This window comes from Syzygium oleosum, unplaced genomic scaffold, assembly GCF_021117445.2.
Source record: "Syzygium oleosum isolate NSW1041296 unplaced genomic scaffold, Sole_v2.1 Sole_v2.13, whole genome shotgun sequence".
NCBI lineage: Eukaryota > Viridiplantae > Streptophyta > Magnoliopsida > Myrtales > Myrtaceae > Syzygium > Syzygium oleosum.
This window is the reverse complement of record NW_026607497.1, coordinates 8,677,885-8,697,786: the sequence shown is the minus strand read 5'-3', so window position 1 is coordinate 8,697,786 and position 19,902 is coordinate 8,677,885. Positions and strand designations below refer to the sequence as shown.

Sequence of the window (19,902 nt, the reverse complement as noted above, 5' to 3'; positions counted from 1 at the left end):
TTCTACTCTATGTTCTGGAAATCTTTGTAGAAATTGTCATGACACGTCAACACCTGGGCTGAGCATTTACACATAAATGAAAAGAAAAAAAAACACGAACATTTATAAAGTCAATAATAGCTCGATAATTGCAATCTCGAGGACTTGGCGCGATCGCGTGGGAGCGCTCCTCGAGCGATTCCGGTTCCGGTTCCCGGTTCCGATTCCTAGGAACCGGAACCGGGGAACCGGAACCGGTTTACTTTACCCTCTAAAAACCCTAACTTTTGTTTGTTTCTTGTTTCGTCCCCTTATTTCTCCTCGCTCAGTCCTCCTCCAGTCTGCTCTCTCTCGCACTCCCCACACCCACGACTCCACGAGCTTACCTCTCCTCTCTCCGTTTGGCGTCGCCTCGGCTTTTCCTCTGTCTTCATCAACCACACCCGGTGAGAGCTCCGCCGCGGCGGCTTGCAGGCCCCAGAGGGCGGGCTGCGGTGGCGCCTTCAGCGGCAGTTAGGGCGGCGGCAACAAGAGCAGGGCGGCAACGGGAATAGGAGGGCGGTCGACGACGATGACGATTCGGACGTCGAGATGCTGAGCATCTCGAGCGGGGACGAGGATTTTGCTAAGGATTGCGCGGGTTCGAGGGCTAGAGGTGGCGCGAGTGGTGGTTCGAGGCCCGGGAGGGACGACGACAGAGCGTGGGATGGCGAAGAACCTGATTGCTGGAGGCGCGTGGACGAAGACGAGGTGAGTTCGAGATGGTAAACCTGAGGAGAAAGGAAGAAGTTTCAGAGAACGACAAGAATGAGGGATGGAGGAGGGTCTTCCATGTCCGCTTCGGTTCCAGGGTATGTCCGAGTCAACGTCTCTCTCTCTTCGCAAAACCCTTGTTAGTTTTCATCAGCACATTACGCACTTGCACACCCGAACTTCATGTCTTTGCGTTAAGGGAGAAGAAGAAGAGAGATTGATTGTTGAAGCTCGATCGAGGGAGAAAGAGAAATAGAAAGGATCGTCTTTGGGTGTGGAAATATTACATTTTCTTGTTTTTTCGTTGACCCTTTTTCTTATCATTGTCGTTGTGATCGATAGAGAGTAGCGAGAACAAGAAAGATGGTGTTGGTTTTGGCATTGGGGGATCTGCACATACCGCACAAGGCGCCTGATCTGCCCTTTAAAGTTCAAGTCCATGCTCGTCCCTGGCAAGATCCAGCACATCATCTGCAGCGGCAATTTATGCATCGAAGTGGGTCCCTTTATCCTTCTCTTGTTGTTGTTGTTGATTGAATTCCCTGACTCATTTGCGATCGTGATCTTGTTTGGATTTCTTTTAGCAATTTCGCGTTGCTCGGTCGATGTTGTCTTTGTTTTCTTTTTCGTTTTTTTGCTGCAGCTCCCATGAGGTGATGTAGCGATGGTATTTTTTGATTCATTTTTGTTTTCGTTTGATGTCATTTTAGTCTATGCCATCTAGCATATTGTGGGGATTTTTTGTTTTGGTAGGGGAGTTGGGGGTTACAAGCATTGTTCTGTTGGTGATTTTTCCTTTCCTTATTTTTGGCCTCACTTATGGGGCTTTCCTTGCGGCTCATGGATGCAGTTGAAAGTTTTGTTTGAATCACTAGATTGGTGTATTCTTGGCACTCGGCGGTTCAGCCTTTTTTCTGGGAGAGGAGGCTTTTAGATTGCTGACCTTAAGTGCCTCATTGTGCAATTACCGGTTGTCTCGCAAATTTCTTTGATTTGTGGAAATTGACAATGTTCTTCGTCACTTTTGCTATGAAGTAGCTGTGTCAAGATTTCTTGCTTGTGTTGCAAATGACAGTTCACTTACATGCGAGTTGCAAGTAGAGCTCTGTTAGGCATGCTATATGATAGGAATGTGTCTTATCTGTCATATCCTCCATTGTTTCCACTGAATTCTAATAAAATAACACTTTGGAAAGAATGGTCTTAGGTGCTGCCTGCAGTATGAAGGATTCTTGCGTTTATTTTTGTTTTGTTTAATTCAAAACGAAATTAAAAAAAGGGCGGAACCTACCCGGAACCTGGAACCGCTCACCCCTAGGGGGGACGGCCCCACACGACAACGTCAGGAGAGAGAGGGAGAGGGGATCGCGTCGTACGTTAAAAAAAAAAAAAGAGAAAAGAAAAGAGAAGAGCATGCAAAAGGAGCCGAATCGCAGGCGCGGGGACCACCGTCGGGCGTGGGGCCCCCGGGATTTTCGTCGTCGCGAATCCCCACGAAGTAGGTTAAGTAGGGGCGGGATTGTTCTCTCGGAACTCGAGCGCGTGCGTAACAGTCGCAGTGGGATATAGCTGGCATCCGGTTGGCGCTCCCTTTTGAAAACTTCCGGAAAACAAACACACGAAAAAAAAAAATTAAAAAAAAAGAAAAGAAGAGCCGCTCCCACCGTTACCGACCGTCAGTTAGGAGGCCCCGTTAACGGCCCCCCGCGCCACGTCACCCCCTTAACGGACAAGAGGATCTCGAAAGGTAAACGCCCGCGGGCGTGTGGGCCCCGCACCGACCCCGCCTACGTGGCCGGGCGACGCTCCGGTTCGTTTGCTCGCTCGCTCGCTCGCGGTCGGGCGATGGCGTGTGCGCTTGCCCACGTGTCGCGGTGTGTCCCGGTTCTCTTTGTTTTCTTTTGTTTCTGTCGTTTTGTCCGACGTTTACGTGTGCGGTGGAGGACAGTGGAGGAGTCCTCGGTGGACTAAATAATTCATGGGAGATGAGAGAAGAGGGAGGAACTGCCCACTAGGGTTAGACAGGAGCCAGAGCGATCATTGTACAAGAGGAGGTACGATGTCGCGCCCAACTTATGATCCGGCGTACGCCTAAAGAGAGATAAAAGTTGAGTTTTTTTGGTTTTCTTGTCTAGCCGGATTAAATAAAGTTTGAGTTTTTCTTTTGATCGAAAGATATAATTGAGTTGCTTTGAGCAAATCAATAAGTGGTTACGAAATTTCTGGTTAGAACTAAATCAACTGTTTTGGCCTTGAGGAGTTATGAAACGGCGTGTTGATTGATTTGTGATTGGCTTCAAATGTCCCGTATATAGTTTTTATAAATGGTATCAAATGGACATTACTTCTCAAGAATTAACGTACAAAAAAAATATACATGTAAAAGTAGAAGTTATTCCAAGTAGATCTTTACAACTTTTCGTGGAGCAAAAGGGTGTCCTTGGGTGATTTGGATGAGAATCATCTTTATCCCGCGATTTTCTCCATTGCTTAATCTCGTGGGTGACGCATTAGGGGATCGGACCGAGCGAAGAAATTGCCCAATCAAATGTGATCGTGGCTATTGCATTTTGTGGAAACCACATAATCAATGGTTGTATTTAACATCGTCCATCATGAACCGAGTCATCTAGGCAAGTAGTTGGCTGTCTCTTCAAGCAAATCTCGTGCCTTTCTCCTTTGCAACGGTGAGGATCTTCTTGGACGCTATCTAGGCCGTGATCGCGAGGTGGTTTACGTGCCACGCGGGTGATTTGGATTACAATTATCAAGATGTTGTCCTGGAAATAGCTGTTAAACCGAATTGTACATAATCCCTGAGGGAACATGAATGAGTATAGCGACAATTACAAACTAAAGAAGGAGAATGATGCGTACATTAATTGATAAGTCTGAAGATGTTAGGGTAATTGTATTCAAGAATGTCGGTCTGAGTTTTCTTCATTGTTGGTCTTCCCTTTGTCATTAGAATTATACTACCAATCTAAAGGTCATAAATTTACAACACCCCGTTAAGGATTTACTGTAATAACAAAGGTTCTTCATTATCAAACCACTCAAGAGTCACACCCATCGAGAACCAGTTTTCCATTTCCTGATTCAGTCGGTGATGTGTATTGGTTGCCCTATTTGCTGGGGCCACTGTAACACAAGTATCAGTGATTATTTCCACACCCTTCATTAAATGATGCACTGTCTCGACGCCATCGATGGTTCGGTGCGAAAGAAAGTCCAACGCGTGATGTCTGCTGCGTCAAATAATTCCAGGCTCAAGAGGCTGACAACTGTATCACTCGATCCCTACACATTCTTGATGATGAAGTCTATAGGTGAGGATACGAGGTTTTGGTCCGACGAGAGAAAGTCCTGCACAGCTTTTATTCCAGCAAACTAACGCAAAACATTCTTCTCTTCATGTGCACTTTTCTCTCGCTCATCACCGGCCTGGCTGGCCATCTTTAAACAGAGACTTGGGATTCAACTGTGACAAATGACAATGGCACTCACTGTATTAATTGCTGCTTCCTCAGAATTATTTTGCTTATGGTACAGAATGTGAAAGCTAGGTGAAGTCACAAGACCCGTGTCGACATAGGACTGTAGCTCAGGGTGGTCAAGCAATGCAATTAATCCATTTTGGTGTCACCGGGGCTTTCGCAGTGATTGTTTTAAGCCGTGACTCTGTTGATTATGAAATGCTACAACTTGTATGTATTGTGATACACAATTTGCTAAAAACTTATGTAAAGCTACTAGCGCCGTAGAGGTGCCCGTTGAGGTGTTTGCCAAGCAATAAAAAAAGTGCGACACCCCTTTTCTCAGCTGAAATTGTTTGTCCAAAATCATACCAATCTTTAACAAGGTCGTGTCCTTGAAGCTCTTTCATATCAAATCCGATTCCAGATATCTACCAACAGTCTCCTCGTACCATGCGCTTTCGCGGGTATAGCTAGGAAATGATCATATATGATCAAGCTAGTGGTTAACTGTATTGAAATATGGTATAAAAAGAACCGGAATTGGCTTCTAAAGTTGGGATTATGAGTAGAACCCGACCTTATTGTTTAGTGGTCATTATCAGTGAATAGTTAAGTTAGTTTCCTTTGGCTTTCATACGCATCTTAGCTTTGTGAAGCTCTCAGGGATATCTAAACGACAAAGTCCTGTCGTTCATTTCATCCGGGAATCATCTGTCAAATTTATTCGTACCATTGTGTCCTTCCAAGTTGATCTCATTGAGAATATCTTTGCTTTCAAACGTGAAATGCCGACTTGCTTATAGTAATGTCAATTAAGAGGCTCCTAACATTTTTCGTTGTGTCAATACAAATTATTGACATCTTCCAACTACTTTTTGGGTCATTTATTGCTCTGATGCAGACCAAGTGAAGTGTCAACCTATTATCGGTTTTGAATATGATTCACTTGTTTAAAGAACCATTAGTAGTCTAGCATACATATCACTTTGTGCTTAAATTTTGTAAACCAGTCTTAATAAGTGTAATGTTGCTCTGACTAAAGGCTTGCTAACAAAACTTGGGTCATTTATGAACATAACAGAGGTTTGCCAGCACATTAGTCGAAGACGAAGACGGTGGATTGACACGAAAACATGATTGTTAGGTGGTTATGTCTATAATCTCGAAATTTGTAATTTTTTTATGAATAATCACTGTCATATAATGGAGGCTCGTGTCTCGAATCTCAAAAAGCATAATTGCGCAACAATAACTGTACAAGGTTGTTTGGAAGTCATTCGTGGATTCAAAATCCATAACTGCTGATGGGGGGGTATAAAAGCTCACGTTGCAACCTCTGTGACACTCCCAATCAACAACAGAGCATATGTTCTTATGCACGTTTACTTTCACCTTTACTCTTCCTGCAAATTTACCCTTTTGAGCACTTTTAAAATCCCGTACCTATTATCCTTCTCGTAACCGTTAAATTACCACTATCTAGCCTTTCATATCTTTATTTTTTATTGTCGATTACATCCATGTCCATAATCAACAAAGAACCCCTTTCCACAACATTTGTCGAATTCGATTCCTTTCTCGGCATTTCTGTTGCGGAATGTCACAAGGATTGCCGACCTTCACATTTTGGTGAAGCATATATATGCTATGGGGAAGGGGATGCTTCTTTTTCATCACCATCCACCATGGCTACATATGTAACAGCATATTTAGGCTTTGTTTATCTATCTGTTGGTATGCTTCTTTTTCTCTGCTCAGAGGACTGCAAAACGTGAAACTTCGAAGGAAAAATCGGTTCATATAAACACCATTCTCGACATCGGATTAGGAAACAGGTGAAAGATTCAAGTGTAATCACAACTTTCATGTCCAAGTCCGAGGCTTTCTGATCGGATGCACTTCCACGGTCTCTCTGCAATGACTGTAATGGATAAATGCAATTTCTTAAGAAACAATAGAACGCAAAAGAGGAGGAAAATAAAACGTGGGCATATATATATATATATGAAAAGGCTTTGTAAGATATCATTAGGGCTTGGATGATGAAATCAGAGCTATTTTTCTTAGGAGAAGGGTCATTAGGGTTTGCCTGTAAATATAGTTTGAGATGAAGATTTTGTACGCTTGGATGATGATTTTTCATTATAGAATATTGCCTACTTGGCATTCTTTCCTCCCCCCTGAACTGGCACTTCCGTCTCTTTTTTCCACTATTTCTCTAGTTTCTCCCTCCGTTGTTGCAATCTGATTCCATTCACTTTCCACGATTCTGGATTAGTCATCGCTACGTGCTTCCGTTCTCCACAGATTGGAGTCAGACCCTAGCTAGACTTTTCCCGGAAGCCCATTTGAATACACTTCGTTATTTGAATCCTATTCCTACAAGGAAGGGACAATCATCGGCCATTAGAAGGCGGAAATCGACCCGAAGGCCGAGTTACTTTGCCAAAAGAACAAAGAAGAACGATTGATCTAAGTCGAAACAGGAGCAACAAAGTACACAAGGCGACAGCGAGACGGTTGTTTTTTAGCAGGCTCGCTCCTGATTTCCTCTACTTCTTACATTTGAGTTGGAAACCCCAAGAAGAAATTCCCATGGCCCTTAGGGGCAAACGCAGCAACCAAAGTGCTGCTCTGCTCCTCCCAATGCCCTTCGCCTCGTCGAGCTGAATCTCAGTGTCCTTCTGTATTACATGCACGATTACGCCACCTTCGCCCAACTCGCGGCTCTCTACGGCTCTGCACTCAACCCATGATGTCTTGCTTGACGCGAAGCTCGTGGGGACTTGGGAATCGTGGAGAGCATTTGATTAAAACTAAAGCGGACGACTTTCGACCATCTTTTTACATATATGAACGATCCACCAGTTGCCCTTTTCTTTTTCCTCTTGGTTTTCCCTCATCATTATTTTAATCAGGGTCTTCTTCGCGAGGAAACATCCTACAACTTTCCACACCCCATGTGTTGTTAGAATCACGGCCATCCCCATTCCCCCCGCTTCCTTCGACATACTTTAGCGTTAACGATTCGATTAAATCTAATGCCAAGGGGGTGTTCCGTGGTGTGAATACCAAAAGATGCAGCAAGCGAACTTTTCCTTTACGAAGCAAAAGACTGACAGAAAAAAGCCACTCGAGGTGTCAAGTAAAATAAGAGCGGAACCGGGGCATTACTGTAAGAATCCGAAGCATGCAAATTGCTGCAAAAAGCCATGCAAGGCTACCGGCGTGTCCCCTCTTGGGGCCAGTTTTATTCTCTTTTTGGTCGAAGAGCTGCCGCTCCGCGTTGCAAGTCCTCTCACGGAAGCTGACTCCACCCTACCCCTCAAAGAACCCAAGAGGAGAATTAGGTGGGGGGTTTTGACGTGAAACGAAAGGCGAGGTCATGCTTGCGAGTTTGGATTTGCTAAAATTGCTGCCATATGACTCCGCATTCGTCTTCGCCATTCCCGAATTAAAGTGAACTTTTTTTTGTAAGGACGCGAAGGCGCGACTCAAGACCCTAATCTCTCTCGTTGATTTTTCTCTCGAGAAAAGATTGGAAATTTGCAAAAGGAGGGGGCATTCGGAAGGTTATCGAAGAAACTACATACGATTCATGGGGAAAGGAGTCACGTGAGGGCCAAAATACGAAACGTGCGAGTACGGGGTCGGGGAAAGATGGGAAAGGGACAGAGTTAGGTGAGGACGGCACGTGAGAGTGGGTGTGACTATGACCACCACATTGTTAATGTATTTGTATGGCTCAGATCAGATGTGCCCCTCCCGGCCAGCTGTTTCCCGCGTTAACGGTGGACTCTCTCCATCCTTTTGTCTGCTTTTTCCTTCCTTCCGTTTTTTTTTCTGGGGAGGTTGCTTTCGTTGCCGCTTTAATACCTTTTCAACCCCTCATTAACTAGTTCTAATCTCGACCCGATCGATCCTAAGGGGCACGAAGAGGATTGCGGTCGGGGACGGGACGGACTACTGCCATAGGTTGCCGAACGGTGCGTGGAAGGCGTATTGAGCCGCTCGTTGATGGTCGGTCATTGCACTAAGAGGCATTTCGGTGGTGGAATATGTGACGGGGCACGAATCTGGTTTGTGTCATTTGACGTTATGATTAGGCCCACGACCTCGATCGCACCACGGTCGGCCTCAATTTCAGCATCTTGTTACGGGTGCCATCGCTGCACCAAAAGCGGGTAGACAAGTGATGTCGGAGATCTGAAGGGGGTTGGAAGAAGGAAAAAGATGGAGATTAAGGGCCAGAGCCCGTGCATCTTTTTTGTCTTCTCCGTCTCGATGTTGTCCGGGTCTCGAGTCCAGAATGTCGCGCAGGTGAGGATTCGTGAGCGGCCCGTGATCCGTTCGTCCTTTCATATACAATCGATAGGTAACCGAGTGAAGATTAGGATGGAACCGAGAGGCCCCCGTTACGATTCTTCTATGCGATTCTAACCGAAGCAGTACCGACGCACACTGCATTTTTTAAGCGGGATTACCAAAGTGGGAAAAAGCATACATAACGACGCCGGAACGAGGACAAAGCTACCGGGTTCTGCAGTTCAAGATTCTCTCTTCGAATTACACGGAAAAACGCACATGATGTTCGATGAGATTAAAGCTTAAACGAATCGCGGGGGGGTAAGAAAGAAGATCGAAAGAAAAAGAAGGGGCCAAAAAGAATCAAACGAGGGAGACTACTACTACTAGTCTACTAAAACTAAAAGGATAGGAAAGCAAAAACCAACGGATGTGGGGGGGTGGGGGGGCGAAAAGAGGGAGGGCAGCCCATTTAATTCCGTTTCCAAAATACGGATCGACAGGTAAAGGCGGTTCGGATCGAGTCGACCGACACGTGTCGGTCCCCGTGTGGCCGTTAGGGGGGGAGGGGGGTGGGGTGGGGTGGGGTGGGGGTGGGGCTCTAAATCGATGACAGGCTGGACTGACACCGGTAGCAGGCAGCGAGTACCGATCGTGATCGTCGTCCTCCGATTCTGCTAACTCCGGGGTTTTGTCGTGTAGCGAGCAACTTCCGTGCGTCCTTTTCCTCCCTTTTTCTCTTCCCCCCAGCCCCCCCTCTCTCTCTCTCTCTCTCTCTCTCTCTCTCCCTTTTCTCGAATCCCATATTTTATTTCATTTTTTTATTTCAACGAAAGAGAAAAACCCATCTCTCTCTCACGCACCCCACACACACACTCAAACCAGGAAAGAGACGGACAGAGAGAGAGAGGAGGAAAAAATCATGTCGTCATCATCGATCCCCCTCCCCTCTCTCTCTCTCTCTCTGTGTAATACACGAAATGGAGTACAGGCTGGCTGGGTGGGAAGATCGGTCAAAGTGTCCATCCGTCCGCGATCCAACCTCCTCCCTCACCTTTTGTGATGGTTACGCGAACCGCAACGACGCACCATAAAACTCGTTGAATTTCAAAAAAGGAAGAAAGGAGGAGTACCCCCACACAAAAAAAAAATTGAAAAAAAAAAATCATGTTTTCCTCTTTTTTTATTCTTATTTTTTTTTTATTATTCGTCCTTATCTCTATTTAACCTCCTCCCTCGTTAACTTCCAAAACGGTCAGTCCTCCCTTCGGTTCGGCTCTCTTGGATAATTTTTCATCTCCTCGACCCGCCCCCGTTCGGTTCGGTCGGGTCGTCCGACCCTGCCCCCCACCGTTTCAACTTCCCCCGAAGTCTTCTGAGAGAAGTTTCTTTTTGGAAAGTCTGCCGTCTCGGCTGCAGCAGATCGAGAGTCTTTTCGCTGATTCGGTTGTTGCTCCGTAGCATTGGCTCGGCATTCCATCCTTATCTCGGGGTTAATGTGGTCTTCGGACGACGACCGAATTAAATTAAGGTGGTCCGGGTAAATATCTATGGATGGGATGAAGTTTAAGGTTTTTGACGGTAGGCGGCGAGTATGGTTATCACACAATATCCGTGACTTAAAATATATTTGAAATGATGTGACCATGTTAAAAGCGAGAGGTTAATATCATAAAAAATGCCAAATTGATAAATTCGCGACAAATTTATTAAAAATTAATTTTTTGATCACGAAAAATCCCGAATCGGTATACCTGTGAACAAAAACTTATCCAAAATTAATTTTTCGACCACAAAAAATCATGAATTGGTACACTTGTTATAAAATTACCCTCTGTTAGTTTCCGTTAAATTGGATTAATATCACAAAACATCATAAACTGATACACCTGTGACAAATGGAGGGCAAAATTCTAAATTTACCCGTCAACTGTTACGCGTTATCTAATTCAGTAATTTGAAAATTTAACGAAAATTAACGAAAGATGAGTTTATTATAGCCGTATAAAATTTGAAATTTGTAACGATATTAACTCTAAATAAAATTTAGAAATTTTAGATGCATTGTTTTTTTCCAAGGAGGAAAGCGTGGGGGTGGGGGGAATAGATTAAGAGGGGGGTGCATATTTCAAAATGCTGGAGCTGGCTGACGACGTGTACATCGAGCGGAGCAAAGTGAAATGTGGGGGGAAGGGGAAGGGGGAGCGACAATACGTGTAACTCGGACGGGCGGCGACGCGACGCGTGTCCCCATGACAGCTGTACCGCGGCTCTGATAGAGTAACTGCCCCCCGCCTCGAAAAGAAAATCCCACCTCCCAACGGCTCATGACCGGTCACCGCAACCGGCTCCCCCCAGTCATCCCTATCCCCTCCCCCACCCCCCATATAAATACTCCCTCCTCCCCGTTCTCCTTCTTGTTCTCTCTCAATTCACTGAGAGGTGAGGCCCCTGCCTCCACCACCACCACCACCACCACCTCCCCCGCCCCCCGCCGCCGCCGCCGCCCACCGCTGTACGAAAGATCGCTACGCCGTCGTATCCCCGGTTTTTTTTATAGTCGTAGCTCTCGGCTTAGGGCGTGTTATTCGGTAATATTATATAAGAGAGAGAAGCAGCATCGAGGGGGGGTCGGCCATGGCTGCGGCGGCGGCGGCTTCTGCTTCTTCTGTTGCTTCCGCGAGGAGAGACGCGGATCGGATCAAGGGACCGTGGAGCCCCGAGGAGGACGAGGCGCTGCAGAGGCTGGTCCAGACCTACGGCCCCCGGAACTGGTCCCTCATCAGCAAGTCCATCCCCGGGCGGTCCGGCAAGTCCTGCCGCCTCCGGTGGTGCAACCAGCTCTCCCCCCAGGTGGAGCACCGCCCCTTCACCCCGGAGGAGGACGACGCCATCGTCCGCGCCCACGCCAAGTTCGGCAACAAGTGGGCCACCATCGCCCGCCTCCTCAACGGCCGCACCGACAACGCCGTCAAGAACCACTGGAACTCTACCCTCAAGAGGAAGTGCTCCTCCTCGTGCTCCGCCGGCGACGGCGACGGCGACCTCGCGGAGCGGCAGCCGCTCAAGCGGTCGGCCAGCCTCGGCACGCCCACGGGCACCAACGCGGTCTCCGATCTGTTCCTCAGCCCGAGCAGCCCGTCGGGATCCGACCTGAGCGACTCGGGCTTGCCGGTGGGGATGCCCTCCCCGCGCGTGTTCCGCCCCGTGGCGAGGACGGGCCCGATCATGCCCGCGCTGTCGGGCCAGCACGGCGACGCGTCGTCGTCCACCACCACGGATCCCCCTACTCTGCTCAGCCTGTCTCTGCCCGGATCCGATTTGGCCGAGGTCTCGAACCACGGACCGTCTTGCGGGACCGTGCCGGCGTCCGACCCAAGGCCCAGCCCGACCCTGTTCTCGACCAGGACCCAGGTGATGCAGCAACAGCCGCCGCCGCCGCCTCCGCCGCTACCGACGCCGACGACGACGGTGCCGATTCCTCATCATGGTCAGTACGGCGAAGGGATGGGGGCGGCCGGGTACGAGAAGCAGTTCTTCAGCGCGGACTTCATGGCGGTGATGCAGGAGATGATAAGGAAGGAGGTTAGGAGCTACATGTCCGGGATCGAGCAGAACGGCCTGCGCCTGCAGAGCGAGGCGGTTCGGAATGCGGCTGTCAAGCGCATCGGCGTTAGCAAGATCGACTGAAAACCGAAAAATTAGCACAGGGAGTAGGGGGGGGCCATCTCAAGCTTTTACGTTGGCGATCATCTTCCCCAAGTGATCGAGGCACAAGAAAAACCATCAAATCGGCGCTAGAGATGCAGAGAGAGAGAGAGAGTGACCGTCATCAACCGTTCTTTTTTTTTTTTTTTCCCTTTTAGTCCAACTTTTTATTTTTTATTTTCCATCTTTTCTAGTCTTTCATGTCATCTTTATACAGATGGTAATAACTTCGGTGGTGGGTGGTGGGTGGGGGGTTGTATATAAAGAGGGAAGAGGCGGATGGAGAGGTGGGTTTTGTCGGAGATGGAATGGATCGGTTGCGGGGGGCAAAGAGGAAAGCCATGAAGAAGCAGCAGCAGCAGCCAGCAGCAGCCAGCGATCGAGCAAAACGTTATTCCCGAATGTGAAAAATCAAGAACAAAAAGAACAACAAAAAAAAGAAGAAATATTTCCATGGAATTTCCTTCCACTTTCTGCTTTCGTGACGTTACTCGTTTCCCCTTCCGTATATTTATAAACAATGCCCATAAAAAACCCAAATTTGGAATTGAAATGGAAAAAGAAAACGAGAGAGGGAGGGAGAGAGAGAGAAGTCCTCTTTGAAATGGGGAGGGAGTGGGGAGGAAACTTTTCCCCGTGTGTTTTTCTGGCTGTGCGCCATTTCGACGAACCGACGAACGGAGAGAAGATGATGATGACGATGCTGACAGGAGGCTTGTCCGAGAGCGAGAAGAGGAAGAAAGATACAAGGGAATCGGTTGGGGTCGTGAATGATTAAATGGGTTGAGTCGTTATGTGGTGTGAAGAGGAAGTGGAAGAGGGGGATGGTCCTACCAAGTGAGAATCCGTCCAAACCCAAAATCCAAGAAATTCCCTGTCATCCACTTCCCAATCTTTGGACCCAGTTCAAGTGGTCGACTTTCTGTTTAAGAATCCGTCAGTGAGATTGACTCCCACCTCCACCCAATTAAGTAAAAATTAGATGGAAGACTTGACAGAGAGGGTGAAACGGTTTACTTCGGGTTGTCGTACGTTGGATTTTCTGGTTAGGAGAAATCATCGATGTTGTGAAGTGAATGCTTTTCAAGAATTACGGCGCCTAAGTTTTTGATCGATCGAAAAATCACTGCATGGCCGTGTGACGGGCCACGGACGATCACCATACCCTCTCTTACGATGAAAATCTTGCCTAAATTCTGTGTCCACGATGGCCTGAATGAATCCAGGCGGTCGATACTGTTGTAGGCCTCCGTTGACTTTACCTAGGGGTTCGTTCGATTTCAGCACCTACATACATCTCCCGATCCCCACCAGATATAAGCTGAAAAATTCTCGTATCAATAAACCTTGCAGCAGATTACCATCAATTCGTTTGAAATTCCACACATATCCAGAAAGAGAGAGAGAGAGATTCTGTTTTCAGGATGACTCAATAAAAATCTTCCTTGGATATTATAAGACAATCTTCAGCTGGAGTCATCATCCTAGAGACACAGTAGTGAAACAAAGTGCGTCCTCAAGCACAAACACATCTCATTTTCCGACCGTACCCGGCTTGCAAGAGCACAACAGGGAACTCCGAAAACCTCAAAACAAGAATATGGATGGCCATAAAGTGGACAAGACACTGCGGATTTTTATCTATACATATACGTATCATAATATGTACATGCTGTTGCTGCAACTGATCCAATCAGTCCACTAAATTGTTCGTGCTGGTTTCGATCTCTTCTCGAACATTGTACGCTGATAGGAAAAACAAACTCTGATTTTTCTGCAGGAACCTGCATGAGGATAGCATTCCATTGTCATGATCTTTCCGTTTGAAACTTTAATCATACAGTAAGTAGATGACGAGCACACCCTTTTACAGGCTTGCTTAATCATACAAAAGATGAAATCGGTTGGTCACCCAATTAAATGTTGCCATTTCCACGATTAAGGAAAAAAAAACCACCATAAGGAGTTCGTACTTTAGAAAGTCGTTTAATTTGTGCTGCAACTCTCTCAGCGTCTCCTCTTCGATATTTGCATAGACCAACAGCTCGGGCAACTTGACTGCAGAAGCCATGAATTAGGATAGCCACACAAAGATAAGGTGTGCTAGCAATATTCTTGTTGCACTATCAGAGCACGTGCTTATTATTTAGGCACCTATTACACTATCAGGGAATGCACATACTTTGAAGATCAGAAGCATTAACAGTTTGATGAAGCATTTTCGAGGAATTAGTGCTAGTCTGAAAAATATGAAGGCTACAGACAGAAATGAGGAAATGTTGCATGAACTCTTTGAAGCGCACAATAAAAACTTTTGTCCACATCCATGATTGTAAATTGATGCATACCGAAGAGGCGTAACAGATGTTCTGCACCGTAAATAGTTGAAGGATCGACGTCATCAACAACTGTTTCCTCATACTGTTGACGCTCGCTTTTGTACAAGAGCATCACAGGCAGGGCTTTATCAAAGTAACAGCGCAGGCCTTTCATAATTTCTCCCACACAATCCGCCATCCTACATTGGTAAAGAAAACTGAGAGAAAACAATTATGGCAATGGTAAAACAGAAAATATTTTTTTTGGGGGGGGGGGGGGGGGGAACAGTAAAATAGAGAGATTTACATGCCAGGAAAATCGGCCCAAATTATTCCCCATGCTATAATAACATATCTCAAGGTAACCTATTAGTTGCCTCAGCTACCATACTTAAGAGCACTGATGCTTTTCTTCTACCTATTAATCAACTGGACTTATGAAAAAGAACAAAAATACTCATGAAAGAGTCTGACTACAATGTCAAAGGTTTGATGGAGTTGGAATTTTGTTCCAAAAAGCACCAGTTCTGAAAAAGAACATACTTCCATTTGACAGCCACTTCTCATTTATGGGACACAGTCATGCTTGTAGTGCTTCTCTTCTTGCATCAGCTTTTAACAATTGACCATATCTTACACCCTTCACATTGAATCTCGAATTTGTTTTTAGTCACACATTAAATGCCAATTCAGATAAAGTTAACAAATTTCTCCATGAGAAAGCTAGCTGTACCACTTCCGTTCATAAGATTTCATGGTTTACCAAGCTTGTTTTTATTTACAAAGATAATTAAGTACAGTCAGAAGAGTTACTTTATCAAAGGATGAGAATAAGAAATTCCATGGCTGAGTTGGAACACCAGGCGCATGACATAAGTTCACAACCAAAATCAATTCACCATAACTGAGTTTAAAATAATAATCAAACAACACACCTATACAAAAAAGCAAAGTAAAGAGCTTAATGTACGTTGTGGACTTACATTCCATCCTTCTTTAATCTATAATCAAGATACTTCTTCAAGATGTCATCAACACTTGGAGCACGGGGAAGTCTGACCAGCTGTAAATAAGGTTTTGATTAGAGCAGGTCGTTGCTAATGGTGGCAATCTGACTTCTCAAGCAAGATACATCGAGTTGCATTATAATGGTGCTCTGGCTCTGTCACAACTATGTTTGCATTAATAATTCAAGGCCAACTCAAGACATGGAAGAATTCAAACTTCGCTACCTTGCCCAGATGAGTAACAAATTCACAATCATCGATGAGCTGCTTCTTCAGTGTTGGTGGAATCTGTATATTCACAAGCTTCTCCGAGGGTAAAGCACTTTTCTCCTGAGAACCAAAATTATTACCAGAGATTACATTTCTAAAAACCCAAACTAAAGTAAAAGTCTGAAACTGCTATTTTCACCGGAGTAACACATTCTTCTGGATAGTTTCTTTAGCACGTGCAGACAATGTTCGAATTTAGGTACGGGTTTATACCTTGAGAATAGAATCATTCTTTCGCTTCTTGCCTCTTGGCACTGCATAGCACCGGAATGTAATTAGTTGCATAAAAATCAGCACATAAACAGAGAAGAGAGAAGAATTGAAGCATCTACAAGCACCATCTTTCAACAATAGATCATCACTTTTCAAGTTGTTTCCTCAATTATAATGGAGAGATGGGATGTCAAGCGTCAGAGGCAAATCACACTATGACATTATTGAGAGGAGAACTGAAGCAGAAGCAAAAGTTTGTAAAGAGAAAGGCTGACTCATTAGGTTGGAAATGAAAAGCATCAATACCCTTTAACTCATTAGGTCTCCGGCATGACTTTGTATATACCCTATTAGAACATGACTAATATGTTCATTCACAAGAAAAGAAAGTATAAACTAACATACTAGTTTGAAAGAACATCATGCCATATTTAAACGCGAATCTTTCAATTAGAATGGAAATGAACAAAGCAATAACGGAAAAGTAGAAATTCCTTTCTCAGTTCTTGAAGTCTGTCAGACATTACACTTGAGTCTCTTGATTCTGCATTTTAAACTTTTAATCCCTGAACTTCTAGTATGAAAGCTCTAGCAAAATCATTCTTAGCCGGTGGATCATGTTATGCATAGCCGTTCAATATTCTTTCACCATAAAGTTTTCTCCACTCGAACATGCTGGTCACTCAAGAATTTTAAAACAAAGTTTCCAGGGAAAATTTTCAAGCTGATTGGTGCAAACCACCTTCCATAGAAGGAAACATTCAAGGAGATCACATGAATTTATATTAACGATGCGGATAGGACTATGGTACGACCAGGAAGAGTATTAGGGACCGAAATCATGGTATGCCAATTCCACTTGTATAGTAGAAGAAAGAACTTGTATTATTATATAAATGTACATTCTGAGGGGGAACAAACTAACCATTCGAACCCTTTGGTTTAGTATGAGATGCACGGCTGGGTTTTGTAGTTTTCTCTGCGTCTTGTTTATTATTGAGCTCCCGCTGTTTCTGAAGGTTCTCATCAGTGTATTTCATCAGTCGATCCACGCCGACCCACTCATCCCAACTATTTAAAGGAAAGGTAGAAAAAGATAATCATGAAATAAGATGAATTAACAAGAAAGGTTTGGTAATTAAAAAAAGAGAATGAATATGGCAACATTAACAAAAATAACAAGAAGAGAAGATATGATGAAGACAACACTAGATTTATGGACATATCAAAAATTCTGCCAGGATAATTAATATATAGAAAGTTTATGTTGAAGATCATGCGACCATATATTGCAAAAGCAGTCATAATTTTGACTGATGACAAAAAGAGTAAGAAACAACATGCTGAAAAACAACTATAATATCAGATTAACAAAAGAAGCCAATGACCATCTTAGAGTGGACTGAACATAAAACCCAGTAACTTAACCACCTAAGAAGCCAGTAAGCTCAGCTTGAGAAGGACAATGCACTCACTTTTTGCTCCAACCCTGCAAAGAGATGCATCTAAAATCAACATATGCCATTTTCAGAAGTTCAAAGCAACTTAGCTCCTTGATCAAATATCTTCACGATGATATAGGAGAAGTCTAGCAGGCAGTTTTAACGAAAATAGATTTGCTTAGGGATATTGGTAAAAATACTACTTACCAGGTAATGAACATAGTATCTCCATTCCCTGAGTCGATATTCAATTTTTTTGACCTTGCACATAGAGCACACAGTGCGTGAAAATATATCGAATAGAAAAGCAGTTAAGCTGGCTAGAAGACAAACCATGTAAAGAGCAGTTAAGTACGAGCATAAATTGCTTCAGGAAATAGACATATGCACTTAAATTCATCGCATAATTAAAGGAAGCAGTAGCCTGCATTTTATTGGCATTAACCATGAGAGTTCCTGATAGAAATGGCGCACTCCATGCACAGAATTTTAATTGAAATGACATGAAAGTATCGTGAAAAAAAGTGGAGAAAACCATGAAAAAGAAGCAACCGCAACTTGAAGTCCATAACTGGTGCTTGACTTTGTTGAGGAAAATTTGACTAATCCAGATACACTCATGCCACAACATCGGTTGATTTTGTCGAATAGCAGGTTAAAAAGAAAGATGATTCCTACATAATAGCACTACCCTTGAAGTTAACTGTCTCCAGCTTACAAGGTGATGAGATAACTTTGATCAAATTATAAGTAACGCTTTCTGCTGATCATTACTGAAGCTGAAGTACCAATGCAAAAGGCAGACACACGAGTTACTATTGCTTAGACTCATTTTACTGGACCAAGTCAACCAAGCATCACGCCTCAAGGAAGTGATGCCACACCGGGTTAGAGGAAAAATACAAGTTCCTATGCAGTTCCAATACTGCGACGGGCTCTGTCCACACGATAAGAAAATGCCCATTATAGTCCACTGAAACCTCAGACAAACTTACTACAAATGAGCTTCATCTTCTACCCAACAAGAAAATGTCCTTCATTTCATCGTCAAATCACAGAATCCAAAATACAATCAAAACCAAGAGGGGACTAAGTCGAGAAAGCCCAGCAGAGAGCAAAGAGAAAAGAGAGAAAAAGCAAGCACCTTGGCCTCGTAAATGTGGAGGCTATGGAAAGCGAGGACCTTTTCCTCCTCAGCGAAAGGGCTCGATTCGAGGGCAGGCGGGCACCCGTCGTCCCGGTCGCCCTCCGCGTCGCTCTCGGTGGCGGCGCCGCCGTAGGATTCGCTGGCGGAATCGCCGTCGAAGCCGCTTTTGGAGCTACCCATGATGTCTCCCTAGCCTGGGTCGCTGGAGCCGAGGTACGGGGCGTAGAAAGAGTAGAAAGAGACGATCTTTTGTCGTTCTGTATATGGCGGTCGTCAGGTCGAGGGGATGCAGTCCAGTAACTGAAATTTGGGGGGGTTATTTCTCAAGTTCAGGATATGGGTCTCGATGTGAAATTCTTGCGTAGAAACAATGGTGGGTTGGAGATCGCGCAAAGAGAAAGTTGACGACGACGACGACGACCCTGGAACTGCAACTTCGGGTGGAAGAATCGAAGCTCAGGCCCAGATACACGAAGCCATCACTGTGCAGCTTCAGGAGAAGTAAAGAAGCCCAGTCAATATCAAGTTTGATTCTCTGTTTTTGCTCTGGAAGAATCGGATTAGTTCATGAAAATGGCAATTTGCTGATGGAATTGTACGGACTTGTGAATCCGCATGTTGTCTTCATCAATGGTTTTTCAGATTTTTTGTAGATTTATATGCGTAGAAACATGAATTTCGTAGTCAACAGAAATGGATTACGGTAAATTGTGAAAAGAACTTGAACAGGCAAAAAGACTCGCACGTGGCTATGTCACGTGATGTAAATCATGACACGCGGGCATTAGATAAGTCGCGGGGTTCATTTTTTGCAAGTATATAACTACCCGTATTGATAGAGATCGAGATAGCTTCATGGGATTCACACGACCCTCGAGATTCTCCTTGCCCGAGAAATATTATGAGGCGCACTTACATAAGCACATCGGGATTGGGACTGAATTGGAGCAACTGAATGGGTCTATGATTACGTTGGAAAATCGTTAAAATGTCTAGGACTAAATTGATCAAATTAAAAAGGTTTAAAACTGAATCGACACGAATGGAATATATATATGACTTTTTTTAGTAATTTCCCCGTGGAATGCCAAGCCGCTCAAACACCATCCAATTGGGGCTGCTCTTTTTCCTTCACGCCCGCTTCTAATTCATTCTGCTTTTGATGTTTATTTCAGCACGGGTGCTAGCAGCCCTTCCTCGAAGCCGAGCAAATATCGAGAGCAAAACCTCCTGAACGACGATAGTCAAAACCATTGGCATCGACGTACCCCGTGGGTTTCG

The 19,902-nt window shown here is 44.9% G+C and overlaps 2 protein-coding genes and 1 long non-coding RNA gene across 5 annotated transcripts; 2 read left to right on the top strand and 1 right to left on the bottom strand.

Moving 5' to 3' along the window:
* The first annotated feature begins 545 nt into the window (after nucleotides 1-545).
* Nucleotides 546-1,155, top strand: LOC130139771 (uncharacterized). The gene is made up of 3 exons (XR_008817874.1): nucleotides 546-830; nucleotides 939-1,004; nucleotides 1,075-1,155. It is a non-coding gene; the product is annotated as an uncharacterized LOC130139771 (long non-coding RNA).
* Nucleotides 1,156-10,998: 9,843 nt separating this feature from the next.
* On the top strand, nucleotides 10,999-12,338 carry LOC115675811 (transcription factor MYB44-like). Its single transcript, XM_030598593.2, has one exon. It carries the CDS (start codon nucleotides 11,154-11,156, stop codon nucleotides 12,204-12,206), a length of 1,053 nt encoding a protein of 350 aa, XP_030454453.1. The 5' UTR covers nucleotides 10,999-11,153; the 3' UTR covers nucleotides 12,207-12,338.
* Nucleotides 12,339-13,649: 1,311 nt separating this feature from the next.
* LOC115675812 (protein MRG2-like) lies at nucleotides 13,650-19,365 on the bottom strand. Of its 3 annotated transcripts, XM_056317150.1 has the most exons (11): nucleotides 19,225-19,365; nucleotides 18,619-19,111; nucleotides 17,682-17,735; nucleotides 17,508-17,521; nucleotides 16,958-17,103; nucleotides 16,033-16,073; nucleotides 15,775-15,879; nucleotides 15,526-15,605; nucleotides 14,573-14,760; nucleotides 14,198-14,282; nucleotides 13,650-14,008 (listed from the first exon to the last, which is right to left on the bottom strand). In XM_056317150.1, the coding sequence occupies exons 2-11, from the start codon at nucleotides 18,799-18,801 to the stop codon at nucleotides 13,918-13,920; spliced, it is 987 nt and encodes a 328-aa protein (XP_056173125.1). In that variant the 5' UTR covers nucleotides 18,802-19,111; nucleotides 19,225-19,365; the 3' UTR covers nucleotides 13,650-13,917. The 3 variants fall into 3 exon arrangements, with proteins under 3 accessions (XP_056173125.1, XP_030454454.2, XP_030454455.2); XM_030598594.2 differs by lacking the exon at nucleotides 19,225-19,365 and having other exon boundaries at nucleotides 18,619-19,218; XM_030598595.2 differs by lacking the exon at nucleotides 19,225-19,365 and having other exon boundaries at nucleotides 14,573-14,742; nucleotides 18,619-19,218.
* Nucleotides 19,366-19,902: the final 537 nt, after the last annotated feature.